Source organism: Microchirus variegatus (genome assembly GCF_963457635.1).
Source record: "Microchirus variegatus genome assembly, chromosome: 4".
In the NCBI taxonomy this organism is placed as follows: Eukaryota; Metazoa; Chordata; class Actinopteri; order Pleuronectiformes; family Soleidae; genus Microchirus; species Microchirus variegatus.
Window position 1 is genome coordinate 32,537,345 of NC_139805.1, and position 13,963 is coordinate 32,551,307.

General features: G+C 39.5%; 1 protein-coding gene across 1 annotated transcript in view; it reads left to right on the forward strand.

The window, feature by feature from the left end:
- Nucleotides 1-8,104, forward strand: part of LOC310926607 (1-phosphatidylinositol 4,5-bisphosphate phosphodiesterase gamma-1-like) — a gene marked incomplete at its 5' end in the record, with an annotated part of 34,604 nt that extends 26,500 nt beyond the window's left edge. The window contains 17 exons of the mRNA XM_083888775.1: nt 167-351; nt 856-1,056; nt 1,146-1,265; nt 1,640-1,823; nt 2,706-2,783; nt 3,005-3,108; nt 3,191-3,287; nt 3,359-3,425; nt 4,002-4,168; nt 4,370-4,466; nt 4,560-4,784; nt 4,929-5,074; nt 6,028-6,142; nt 6,236-6,397; nt 6,487-6,575; nt 6,970-7,154; nt 8,035-8,104. Of these exons, the coding sequence (XP_083744901.1) occupies nt 167-351; nt 856-1,056; nt 1,146-1,265; nt 1,640-1,823; nt 2,706-2,783; nt 3,005-3,108; nt 3,191-3,287; nt 3,359-3,425; nt 4,002-4,168; nt 4,370-4,466; nt 4,560-4,784; nt 4,929-5,074; nt 6,028-6,142; nt 6,236-6,397; nt 6,487-6,575; nt 6,970-7,154; nt 8,035-8,095 (2,283 nt within the window). The 3' untranslated portion in view covers nt 8,096-8,104. The remainder of the gene's footprint in view (nt 1-166; nt 352-855; nt 1,057-1,145; nt 1,266-1,639; nt 1,824-2,705; nt 2,784-3,004; nt 3,109-3,190; nt 3,288-3,358; nt 3,426-4,001; nt 4,169-4,369; nt 4,467-4,559; nt 4,785-4,928; nt 5,075-6,027; nt 6,143-6,235; nt 6,398-6,486; nt 6,576-6,969; nt 7,155-8,034) is intronic.
- Nucleotides 8,105-13,963: the final 5,859 nt, after the last annotated feature.

A 13,963-nucleotide genomic window follows, 5' to 3' on the forward strand; every position in this document is an offset into this window, starting at 1 on the left:
GCCAAAAAGAGAGACCAGACAGCGAAACAGATCACATGTGATCCAAAAACCTCAGTGTGGACACCATGATTGATCTGGTCTAACAGCATTTCTAGGAGAAACATCTTCGGTATCTCACTGTTATTGTTCTTCAATTATTGCTTGCGTGTGTGTCCTCACTCGTCAGGAGTGCAACAACAACGAGCAGCACTGCGCCGAGCGCTGGTTCCACGGGAAGCTCGGCGGAGGTCGAGACGGCCGACAGGTGGCCGAGAAGCTGCTGCAGGAGTATTGTGAGGGCGGGGCCAAAGACGGCACCTTCCTGGTCCGGGAGAGCGAGACGTTTGTCGGCGACTACACCCTCTCCTTCTGGTCAGTGACAGTATTACACTGGACATTTTTTTCACTAGAAAACGGGAAACTCCTTCCCAATACCTCCCCCTTAATATTTCCCCTTGGTTTTGAGTGCCCTCAACTGTAAATTCCCCTCGTTGAGGGAAGTGGCATTGGGACATCACTACATGCAAATTAGCGTAGTGAACGTAACGGCTAGTTGGCTAGCTGCTTTCGTAGAGCGTCACTTATTTTCTGACATTAGTGTTTAAAGCTCAACGGTCCTTTGGATGTATATCAAACCAACATATTCCAACACAATTCGACATTGTAACGTGCGTATTTGCGAAAATATATTCCAACGGAAATGTTCCTCGGCAGATTTGGCCGCCATCTTTGTTGAAAAATATCAGCCGGCTCGCTGAATTCGCAAAGCATCATGGGTAATTTCATCTTCCACTTCTTTTTAAGCCTGCATCAGAGCTGTAGGGTTAGGGGAGGTTTTGGGACAGGGCCTATGACTCATTTCTTTTTCTGATCCAGGCGCTCGGGACGCGTTCAACACTGCAGGATCCATTCACGCCAAGAGTCCGGCTCCACCCGCTTCTACCTGACCGACAACCTGGTGTTCGACAGCCTCTACCGCCTCATCTGCCACTACAGAGACACGCCGCTGCGCTGCAACGAGTTTGAGATGAGGCTGGGAAACCCGGTGCCTCAGCCCAACGCACACGAGAGCAGAGAGTGAGCCCGATTTCTGTCTGAGAATCGTTAAGAGGCTGTCGTGGTGAGGTAAAAAAGTGAAATAAATACTGTCTGTGTGTCTTTCTCAGGTGGTATCACTCCAGTTTGTCTCGGGTTCAGGCTGAACACATGCTGATGCGGGTTCCCAGAGACGGAGCTTTTCTGGTGCGGAAACGAAGCGAGCACAACTCGTACGCCATCTCTTTCAGGTAAAATCATCTCCATTTTTATTAATCTGGCTTTTATCTTGTCTTTAGGTGTTTTTATACATAAAAAAATATATATATATTTTTTATTTACATGAAATAATAAGTGTCCTTTCCAGCTCTGACCACTGAGCATTGATATTTAAATTCCCATCTGCTTATGTTGGGACAATGATGAACAGAGTACTCATAACATATCTTCTATGTATTATCCAATCCAATCCAACTTTATTTATAAAGCACTTTAAAGACAACACAGTTGGCCAAAGTGCTGTTCACAGACGTGACAAATACAAAAGTAAAAACAAGTGAAAAGCCAAATTATACAGTTTTATTTGGAAAATTTTCTGAATGTGTGTGTGTGTGTGTGTGTGTAGGGCGGAGGGTAAGATCAAACACTGCCGTATCCAGCAGGAGGGACGTCTCTTCATGCTCGGCAGCTCGGCAGAGTTTGAGAGTCTGGTGGATCTGGTGAGCTACTACGAGAAACATCCTCTCTACCGCAAGATGAGGCTGCGCTACCCCATCAACGAGGACACGCTGGACCGCATGGGCACCACGGTCAGTCAGTCAATCAGTCAGTCAATCAGTCAGTCAGTCAGTAAGTCAGTCAGTCAGTCAGTCAGTCAGTCAGTCAGTCAGTCACATGCAACACATCACAAGGTTTATGATCAGGAGTTTTGTTATAGCAGTGATGAAAAACACTATTAGTGTTGTTTATAGTTTAATAGTTATGGAAGAGAAGTAAGAAAACAGCACTAGTTTTGAGATCAAAGTCAGATTCAATCTCAGAATTCTGACTTTTTTCGCAGAATTCCGGCTTTAATCTCAGAATTCTGACTTTAATCTCAGGATTCTAACTTTTCCGCCTCAGGATTCTGACTTTGATCTCAGAATTCTGACTTTTTTTCCTCAGAATTCTAACTTTAATATCAGAATTCTGAATTTAATCTCAGAATTCAGACTTTTTCCCCTCAGGATTCTGACTAATCTCAGAATTCAGATTTTTCCTCAGGATTCAGAATTTAATCTCAGAATTCAGACTTTTCCCCCTCAGAATTCAAACTTTAATCTCAGAATTCTGTATTTAACCTCTGAATTCATGCTGTCTTATTTTATTTTTTACATGTGGGGCTTATTCTCGCCCGTAAATAATCAAAATGTCAGACATTAAAATTGAAAACGAAGCACAGCACATGCAGAGTTTACGAAACAACAACACGAGTGATGTAATCGAGGCCGGGAGCGTAATTAAACTTGAACAATGACAGGAAGTAAGCCGACCTGTAACAAATTGATAATGTAAGTTTCAAAATAAAACAGGAAACAGCACAGTAAACAACATATTAGAAGAAGATATGACTGCACTAGAAGGACAAATCATTTCTTCTTCTTTGTCTTTTATTATTATTGTGTGTTTTTTTGTGTGTGTGTGTTTGTCAGGAGCTCGACTATGGAGCGCTGTATGAAGTCCGAACTCCTCATTTCTACGTGGAGGCCAATAAGATGCCCACAGCACGCGTGAGTGAAACCTGGACTCACCATCCACGAAAAATCACACGTATTTGATGTATTTTAACTTGAAGGTCACACTGAAATTAAAGGTTAGAGGTCACGTTGATATATGGAGATCTTTTGTAAGTCTGTGGTCAAACAGGAAGGCGTGTTTGACAGCAGAATAGTATATTCTATTGTGATGTATAACAGTGTAATATTCCCCTCTGGTCGCTGCTGTGTTTCAGTGCACGGTCAAAGCTCTGTACGACTATCGAGCTCAGAGGGAAGACGAGCTCTGTTTCCCCAAACAGGCTCTGATCCTCAACGTGGACAAGCAGGAGGGCGGCTGGTGAGTGAGTGACTGAGTGTGAGTGTGAGGATCTACTGACGTAGTATGAGCTCGTCTTTAACGTCTTTTCATTTGGCTTCAGGTGGCGAGGAGATTACGGCGGGAAGAAGCAGCTGTGGTTTCCTGCCAACTATGTGGAGGAGGTGCCCACGTCTCCCACCAGAGAACTGGACGAAGTGGTGGGTGTTTGTTCACACGTTCACACGAGGGATTATCTCGCTGTTTTAACATGAGTTTTCTTTTGTCTCAGTCCACAGAGAACAGCCCTCTGGGTAATTTCCTCAAGGGTTTCATCGACGTACCCACCTGCCACGTCGGTGAGTCCAGATTTTTTTTTTTGGCTATTTACACTTTTCCTCTTGAAATCAGTGCTTTGCTGTTGTTACCGTTTTCTGCCACAAGGTGGCTGCATTGTAACCTCCACTGTTTTGAAACTTCCCTGAAAAGTGCTTCACAAATAAGACGAGAACTGACTTTAAACACCAGAGAAATTCACTTACAGCAGCAGAATGGCTCAGAGGAATTGAATTAGCAAATTAGAGAATAAAGTTGTAATATTAAAAAAGTCATAATATTATGAGATAAAAGTCACAGTTAAAAGAGAATTAAGTCACAATTTTATGTGAAAAACGTCACAGTTTTGCGAGAATAGTCACTATTTTATGAGAATAAAGTCACAATTTTACGAGATAAAAGTCACAATTTTACAAGATAAAAGGGAATTTTCCAAGAATAAAATTGTAATAATGAAAAGTCATAATTTTATGAGATAAAAGTCACAATTTTAAGAGAAGAAATCCACAATTTTACTCGATAAAAGAGAATTTTATGAGAATAAAGTCATATTTTTGTTATTTACACTTCTCTTCTTCTTTTCGTTTTCTTTCGTCCAGTTGTCCACAAAGACGGCAAAAACTCCCGACCTTTTGTCTTCACCATCCACTCGCAGCACGTCTCCTCTCACCCGGTGCAGACGCTGGACGTGGCGGCCGACAGTCAGGAGGATCTGAACATCTGGGTCAGCAAGATCAGAGAGGCCACGCAGAGCGCGGACGCACGGGTCAGTGTGACACACACACAAACTTATGTACATATTCCATTAAAAACCAGACGTTTGCAGCTAGCAATAGTCGTTTACCACATTAACAATGTGTAGAGTGTATTTCTGATTCATTTAATGTTATATTAATTTTAAAAAAGTGCTTTTCCTCCAAAAATAAGGACTTTTCTAAGTATTATCGCGTTGTCTTGGCGGTGACAGATGCAGGAGGAGAAACAGATGGAGAGGAGGAAAAAGATTGCGGTGGAGTTGTCCGAGCTGGTGGTTTACTGCAGACCCGTCCCCTTCAACGAAGACAGTAAACACTCTTCCTTCACTTTCACTTCCCTTGTTTCTTTCTTTCTTTCTTTCTCTTTAGGCTCATTCACTTTCTCTTAAATCTGTCCGGCAGAGATCGGGACAGAGCGGGCGTTTTACCGGGACATGTCGTCCTTCCCAGAGACCAAGGCGGAGAAGTTTGCCACGCGCACCAGAGGGAAGCGCTTCTTGCAGTACAACCGCCGCCAGCTCTCCAGGGTTTACCCCCGCGGACAGAGGCTGGACTCGTCCAACTACGACCCGCTGCCCATGTGGATCTGCGGCTCCCAGCTGGTCGCGCTCAACTTTCAGACCCCAGGTCAGTGTCAGTGTCTCACTTTAGGGTCGTAAACCAGACTCTCTTTTTTTTTTAGGAATCTCACACCAAAAGAAGCTGGAAATTGTTTGTGGAAATGGCAGCGTCTCCAAATCAGGCGTCTCACGTCTGCCTCCTTGTGTGCAGATAAACCCATGCAGCTGAACCAGGCCTTGTTCATGCTCGGAGGAGGCAGCGGTTACGTCCCCCAGCCCGACATCATGAGGGAGGACGCCTTCGACCCGTTCGACAAAGACACCCTGCGCTTGGAGCCGATTACGATCCAGCTGCAGGTCGGACCCAGATAAAACAATTTGTTTCTTGAACCTTTTTGACACTGGGACGTCAGCTATGACAGAGTCAGTTGGCAGCGTCGCTCATGCAAATGGATAATCATGTTCACAACAATCGGTACAGTTTATAGAGCAAAAGCAATAATTAGAATTAATTTATCAATTCATGAAATACTGCTGGGCACGTTAGCGCATTAACGGCTGTTAACGGCGTCAACGTTAATACACGCTAACGCAAGACGTGTTTCCATGGCGACTGTCCGGAAAAAAAAGACACGTGTGACGTGTGGAGTCCAGGCACTCAAATCGGGCATAAAAAATCAGTTAGCTGCGTTAGCTGCGTTAGCTGCTTTAGCTCCTTTAGCTCCTTTAGAGCCATTAGTGGTAGGATTTTGAGTTTGAGTTATGACTGAAGGTTATTTCCAAGAGCAGGGAACATAGCGAGAGAAGCTTGATTTTGACATGAGGACATTTTTAAAACGAAGAAGAATAGAAGTTTGAGACTTAAATATGTGAAATAACTCCATAAATTAAAGTTAAAACCAGTCAGGGCTGAAACAATTGCTTGATTCATCGGTTATTAATCGATTATTAAATTAATCGTCAGCTATTTTTGTTTTTTTCAGCTCCATATTTTTTATTTATCCTTTATTTATCCAGGTTAGTCTCATTGATATTAAAATCTCTTTTACAGGAGATATATACCAATATAGCAAAGAAATCAGTCAAACTGAATCATTTTTGGTTTGTGGACAAAACAAACGTCATCATTTCCAGGTTTGAAAAACATTGATCCAACATTTTCTAACATTTTATCGACCACGTGTTGGTCAAATTTGGATCAGCTGGACAAAAACCTGAAAATGACATCAACCCAAGAATCTCACAACCTGAGAGAGAAACAGGCCGACGTCACGTGACCTCACCGCAGTCTTTTCTTTGTTGTCTCCCAGGTGCTCGGCGCTCGCCATCTGCCCAAAAACGGCCGCAGCATCGTCTGCCCCTTCGTGGAGGTGGAGATCTGCGGCGCCGATTACGACAGCTGCAAGTGCAAGACGGACGTCGTCGGTAAGCCGGCAGCTACAACGCTGCCCCCTGCTGGTTGCACTCATGTGGGAGTGCCACTAACATCCTTTTTTCCCTCTTCTTGACCCTCCTCAGCTGATAACGGCCTGAATCCCGTGTGGGTGCAGAAGCAGTTTGTGTTCGACATCCACAATCCCACCTTCTCCTTCCTGCGCTTCACCGTCTACGAGGAGGACATGTTCAGTGATCCCAACTTCCTGGCTCAGGCCACATATCCTGTTCGCCTGCTCCGAACGGGTGAGCGTCCATTAGCACCGACTTGACTGTGTGTTCAGTGACTGAATGAGTGAATAAATGGGAGTTTTAATGATGCAGTGTGTTCACAGGCTACAGGAGCGTCCCTCTGAGGAACAGCTACAGCGAGGAGATGGAGCTGTCGTCGCTGCTCGTCCACATCGAGATCGTCAACGCAAAGGTTTCTAACGACCCTACATATTAATAATTTGAAATCAGATCCAAACATGATTTAATGGAAGTCAATAAATACTGTAATTAACTGAGTCAAACTAAAACAAATCTTGTCAAAACAGACCCCCGAAAAAAATCTCGTACAAACGGCCGCTGAAAAAAAATCTTATTCAAACAGCCCCCGAAAAAATTGCGTAAAAACAGACCCTGAAAACCTGAAAAAAAATCCACCTGTTAATCTCTAACATTTAGGAAAGGAAATATCTAAAATATGGTGTATTTAGCGACTAATAAATACTGTTATTAACCAAGTCAAACTATTAGAATCAAAAATGCGGCAAATCTGATATTTTTCACACACTTTAAATTGACCAAAAACTATGTGTCTGTGCCGCTCACAGGAGGAAGACGACGAGAACCTGTACACGTCCATCCAGCTGCTGCGGGATCGGACCAGCGAGCTGTCCACGCAGGTGTCGCTGCTGGAGAGGTCGGGCTCGGCCGACCTCAGCTACCAGCAGAGTCTGGAGGAGCTGAGAGCGGCTCAGGACCAGCTGAGCGAACTGGTGGAGGCTCGAAACCGCAGGTGAGTGAAGGGGGGAAAAAGACACAATTCAGATTTAAATACCACCTGTCTTTATCTGCAGTGATTCGATACAGAATTTTTTTTTACTGATTCCAGCTTCTCAAATATTTGCCGTTTTATATCACAGATATCTCAAATCTGTGGATATTTCTGCCTGATTATGCATATAGTTGAAGGTTAATTATCAAACCAATTCACCTTTTTACTAAAAAGAACTCAAATTTGTTATAATTTTAGACAAATAAAAGCTATATTTTACTACTAATTCTATGTTTAAGATGATTTTGGATACGTGTCAATGTCAAAGTGACATTGAAAGGGAATTTAATTGATATTTAAATGACAGTAATTCATTATTTTTAGTGCTGGGCACGTTAACGGCGGTTAGCGGCGGCAACATTAATGCACTGACTGACCGGAAAAAGACGTGTGTGACGTCTTGTTTACGTACCACGGCGCTGGAGTCCAGGCTCCGTTTACCAGTTAGCTCTGTTAGCTCTGTTAGCTTGCCTACAGTCGAACTGGAGCAGTCTGTTTTTTCAACAAAAAGAGCAGCGCTACAAATACCTAGCGTCATGTTTACATGCCGCGGCACCGGAGTCCAGGCACCGTTTACCAGTTAGCTCTGTTAGCTGCGTTAGCTGCTTTAGCCCCTTTCGCGCCTACAGTCGAACTGGAGCGCTCTGTTTATCAAAGGAAAAGAGCAGCGTTAACGTTGACGCTGCTAATGGCGCTAACGCGTTAAATTATAATTAATTATTATAATATATTCATAAATTAATATATTTTATCATCTCAAAACACACAATAAAACACACCTCAAGTGTTGGTTTTAAGAAAGAATTGAAACACGTTTTTCTCCCCATCCTTTATTTTCCAGGCTGGTGGAGAAGAAGCGGCGGGAGAAGCTGAGGCAGCAGGTGGCAGCAAAGCGCAGTTAATCCTCCTCGCCACCGGAGAGCGATAAACTCGCCAAATCAAAAGTTGCCTGGAAATGAGTCTCCTGCATCAGTGCTGCTGCTGCTGCTGTGCCGTGACAACTACAACAATAAGAAGAGAAATCCACTGATGACTGAGTGGAGGAAAAAGACTGCAATCCTTTCACAATAAAACAGGAAGTGACAAACAAGAAGCACCTCATGGATCCAAAACTTAAGCTACAAAACAATCACAACTTCAGCCTGAAACACATGAAGAGTCGACCGCAGACAAACGGAAATGTATGTTTTTATTTTTAGAAACAAAAATGTGTTGATTTCTGAAAAAGGGAAACTTATATGAGTTTGAATTTTAAACCTTAATGATCATTTTTGCACAAATAAACTATAAACATGATAATTTGACATTTGACAGAAGGAAGTTTTCGCCTTAGACTTGACCCAAAGTCAATATAATTCAGATTTTTAAATGCATCTTATTCTTTATCACAGAATTTCAGCATCTAAAATCTAAAATGAGCTCATCCAGTTTGCTCTTCCTGTGTTTCAGGCTTGAGTAAGTATAACAACAACCCAACAGGATAAAAGGGAGAAGAAAACTCAGGTTAAACAAAAACTTTGATTCCTGAAAGGAAAACGGGAGCAAAAAAAAAAATCAAATGAAAAAAAAATATCATGTATGTGCCTTTAATGTTGCAATTTGTAGATCTGTAGTTCCTCGACTGTTTCAGGAAGTAGAAGACTGACTGAACACTACTTTACAAACTCGAAGAAGAAGAAGAAGAGGAGAATCTACTCGTCTGGCTCTGACCACGACTCATGAAATGAGTTTAAAGGGATTGAAAGACGTTGACACGATCAGGACCGAGGTCTTTGTCGCAGACTGTGAAAGTGTCCAAACAAAAGGTCTTTTAATGTTCCTTTAAAGGGCTTTAAAATCTATCTTCAAACAGGCTCCAGAGCCGGAGGAGGCTGGATTTCTCCTTAAATGAAGGAGGTGTTTTCACTTTAACTGGACACGTGTAATAAAACAAAGGGCTATCACAGAAAAACTAGTAAAGCACTTCCTTTTTGGGGCTTTTCCACTTTACAGTTCTGGCACGGCTCGACTGAATCATTAGAATCAGTTTGTTACAGAGATTTGTTCACAGAATTGTTCATTCTGCATCGTTCTGCATGACTGGAGCACAGTCACTGAACTGAAATACCACTTTGTTTTTCAGAATTATTTTAGATTTTTTTTCGAGGTCTGATTTGACAAGATTCTTTTCGGGGGCTGTTTTTACAAGATCTTTTTCGGGGTTTTACAAGATCTTTTTCGGGGTTTTACAAGATTTTTTTCAGGGTCTGTTTTTACAAGATTTTTTCTTTTAGATTTTTTTTTGTCTGATTTTACTAGATATATTTCGGGGACTGTTTCTACGAGATTTTTCTTTTTCATTTCAACATTTTTTGGTGGATCTGTGTTTAAGAGATTTTTTTTGGGGGTCTGGTTTTACAAGATTTTTTCTTTTAGATTTTTTTTTCGGGGTCTTACGAGATTTTTTTCCCCGGATCTGTTTTTACAAGATCTTTGTCGGGGTCTCTTTATTTTTTACAAGATTTTTTTTCAGGGTCTTTTTTTACAATATTTCTTTTTTAGATATTTTTCGAGGTCTGATATGACAAGATTTATTTCGAGATATTTTTTTCGGGTCTGTTTTCACAAGATTTTTCTTTCAAGATTTTTTTCGGGGTCTGTTTTAACTAAATTTTTTGGGGATCTGTATTGAAGAGATTTTTTTTCGGGGTCTAGTCTTACGAGATTTTTTCGGGGTCTGTTTTTGCAAGATTTTTTTTCGGGTTCTGTTTTTACAAGATTTTACTTTCAAGATTTTTTTCGGGGTCTGTTTTAACGAAAATTTTTGGGGGCTCTGTGTTTAAGAGATTTTCTTTTCGGGGACTGGTTTTACGAGATTTTTTCGGGGTCTGTTTTTACAAGATTTTTTTTCGGGTTCTGTTTTTACGAGATTTTACAGCGGTGCTGTGCCGAGCTGAGTCGAGTCATGCTGGAACTGTGTTGTGGAAAAGTGCCATATGTTTGCGTCGGCTCAGATTTCACACCTCACATTGAGCTGCACGACCAGGACCAGCTCCTCATTATCTGACTTTCATCAACAACAGGTGGATCTGGATTCTGGATCAGCCCCGAAGCGGCTTGGACGACTGCATGGCTTCATCTCTACATAACGTAGCAACGTCTCATCGTTTCTCTTTTTGTATATAATTACTTTTATTTATCAGGTGCAGATCCTGTTGTAACAGAAGAAAACACGACTGATGATGGACTTTTAGCGTGAAAGATCTTCACGCATATAGAAATAAATATTGTTTACTTGGCGCCTCCCCTTTAAAAGTCCTCTCTCTGTGTCCCCTACACTGCAGTTGCACCAGCTGTAGGGGACGTCTATGCAAACGTCCTTCTCGTTGTCCAACTCGTTTTTTTTTTGTTTTTTTTTCGCTCTCTGTATCTATGCCATAACTGTCCAGTATTATTACTCTGGATTACAAATCCTGTGCAAGTTTTCATATAATAAAACTCTTTCATATATGTCTGACTGCAGCTGTTGTACAGACTTTTATGTGTGTGTGCTTTTTAATTTTTAATTTTTTTAAGTTTTAAATCACTCCTTTCAATACATATCAAATATTAATTAATTTTAAATTGCTTTCATATTCTGGTTGAAATTTGTAATTTTTATTTTCAATTATACCTAGTAAAGTATGAGTTAGTTAGTATTAGTTTTCAAAAAAAAATTCAAATTTTGTATGACAGCATACTATATGATGTCCAGAATCTGACTACTATGGGGTTCAAATTGGCCTAATGGTTAGGATGCTTGCAAAGGATCGTGTGTTCCATGTCCCATCTCTGTCAAACACCAGTTCGTTGTTTGTTCAAAAATTTGACAAAAATGTCATACAATACTATGTCGTCCAACATTTGACGTTTTTTTTTGAGAAAAAAACATTTTGGTCCAAAATTTGACAAAAACGTCATACTATACTATGTCGTCCAAAATGTGACAATTTTTTGAAAAAAAAATGTGGTCCAAAATTTGACAAAAGCGACATACTATACTTTGTCGTCCAAAATCTGACAATTTTTTTGAAAAACATATTTTTGGTCCAAAACTTGACAAAAACGTCACACTATACTATGCAGTACGTCATACTATACTATGTCGTCCAAAATGTGACCACTTTTTGAAAAAAAACATTTGGTCCAAAATTTGACAAAAACGATATACTGTCGTCCAAAATCTGACAATTTTTTTGAAAAACATTTTTTGGTCCAAAACTTGACAAAAACGTCATACTATACTATGTAGTATGTCATACTATACAATGTTGTCCAAAAATGTGACCATTTTTTGAAAAAAAAAAGGTCAAAAATTTGACAAAAACGACATACTATTTCGTCCAAAATCGGACCATTTTTAAAAAAAATTAAATTTGGTCCCAAATTTGACAAAAACGTCATGCTATACTATGTCTTCCAAAATCTGATTTTTTTTTGAAAAACATATTTTTGGTCCAAAACTTGACAAAAACTTCATGCTATACTATGCAGTACGTCATACTATACTATGTCGTCCAAAATGTGACAATTTTTTGAAAAAAAAGAATTGGTCCAAAATTTGACAAAAACGACATACTATGTCATCCAAAATCTGACAATTTTTTTGAAAAACATTTAATTGGTCCAAAACTTGACAAAAACTTCATACTATACTATGCAGTACGTCATACTATACTATGTCGTCCAAAATGTGACAATTTTTTGAAAAAAAAAATTTGGTCCAAAATTTGACAAAAACGATATACTATATACTATGTCGTCCAAAATCTGACAATTTTTTTGAAAAAAGTTTTGTTTGTCCAAAATCTGACAAAAACGGCATACTATACTATGTCGTCCAAAAATCGGTAATTTTCTTTGAATTTTTTTTTTTTGCCCAAAATGTGAAAAAACGTCATACTATACTATGTCGTCGACCTCAATGTCATACTACACTTTTTCGTCCAAAATCTGACCATTTTTAAAAAAAAAGAAATTTGGTCCCAAATTTGACAAAAACGTCATACTATACTATGTCGTCCAAAATGTGACAATTAAAAAAAAAAAAAAAAAAAGATTTGGTCCAAAATTTGACAAAAATGACATACTATACCAAGGGTGTCAAACTCAAATACAGAGTGGGCCAAAATTTAAAACTGAACAAAGCCGCGGGCCAAGGTTGAACAAATTAACCTTTTAATAGGGACCCAAACAAGTTTTGCATTGAATATTGAACAAGCAAGGGTTATATAACTTTATAGTGACATTGAAAAATCGAGTTTCAAATAATAATAATAATAATTAAAAAATATCAATGGCATATCAAATAAAATTTAAATAAAAATTGAATGCACCCTAAATACAGGATAAGCGGTAGATAATGGATGGATAAAAATGTAGTGCCTCTTTTCTATTTGCAGCCTTCTGAGTTAAATATCAAAATAAACTTTTTCCACAGGCTAATAATAAATTTGAAAATAAAATAACAATAATGAATGAATCAAACATTCAAGCCTTGAAGTAGCAAGAGAAAGTGCATGAATAAAATGTTAATTATTGCTCAGTTTGCTACACTGATTTGCTTTAACACTGAATATGGAACAAGCAACGCTTATATAACCTAATAGTGCAAAATCAACTTTCAAAAAACAAACGAAAAAACATCAATGGCATATTAAATTAAAAATTGAATGCCTCTTTTCTATTTGCAGCCTTCTGAGGTAAATATCAACATTAACTTTTTCCACAAGCTAATAAATTTGAAAATAAAATAACAATGAATAAATCAACCATTCAGGCCTTTTTACTGCTCAGTTGGCGACACAGTGATCTAATCTGATGTGCCCAAGACAGATACCTGGCATCTTTTCTTGGATGCTAGTTCATTAATGTCGGGGTTCAGGCTTTGAGCTGAGGCAACCTTCATTATCGAACGAAGGTGTTCATCAGTCAGACGTATCCTGTGAGACGTTTTTGTCATCTTCATTGAGGAGAAAAGTTGCTCACATAGATAAGTGCTGCGGAACATGGAGAGCAATTGAGCAGCTTGGGTGCGGAGCTGAGGCAGCGACTGTGCCCCTGTATAATACCGGCGGGCCAGCTCTAATGTTAATTTGATATTGCCTCAAGGGCCAAATTAAATTACACGGCGGGCCAAATTTGGCCCGCGGGCCAGAGTTTGACACCCATGTACTATACTATATAGTACGTCATACTATACTATGTCGTCCAAAATGTGACCACTTTTTGAAAAAAAACATTTGGTCCAAAATTTGATAAAAACGATATACTGTCGTCCAAAATCTGACAATTTTTTTGAAAAACATTTTTTGGTCCAAAACTTGACAAAAACGTCATACTATACTATGCAGTACGCCATACTACACTATGTCGTCCAAAATGTGACCACTTTTTGAAAAAAAACATTTGGTCCAAAATTTGACAATTTTTTTGAAAAACATTTTTTGGTCCAAAACTTGACAAAAACGTCATACTATACTATGTAGCACGTCATGCTATACTACGTCGTCCAAAATCGGTAGTTTTTTTTGAAAAAAAATTTGGTCCAAAACTTGACAAAAACGACATACTATACTATGTCGTCCACAATTTGAAACATATTTTGAAAAAAAATTGTCCAACGTTGACAAAAAAGTCATACTATTGTACTTTTTTTGTCAATTTTTTGACGACCTTCTGAAGTAAATTTTATTTTTTTTACTTTTTTTGTAAAATGTTGGACGACACAAACCTATGACTTTTTTTTGTCA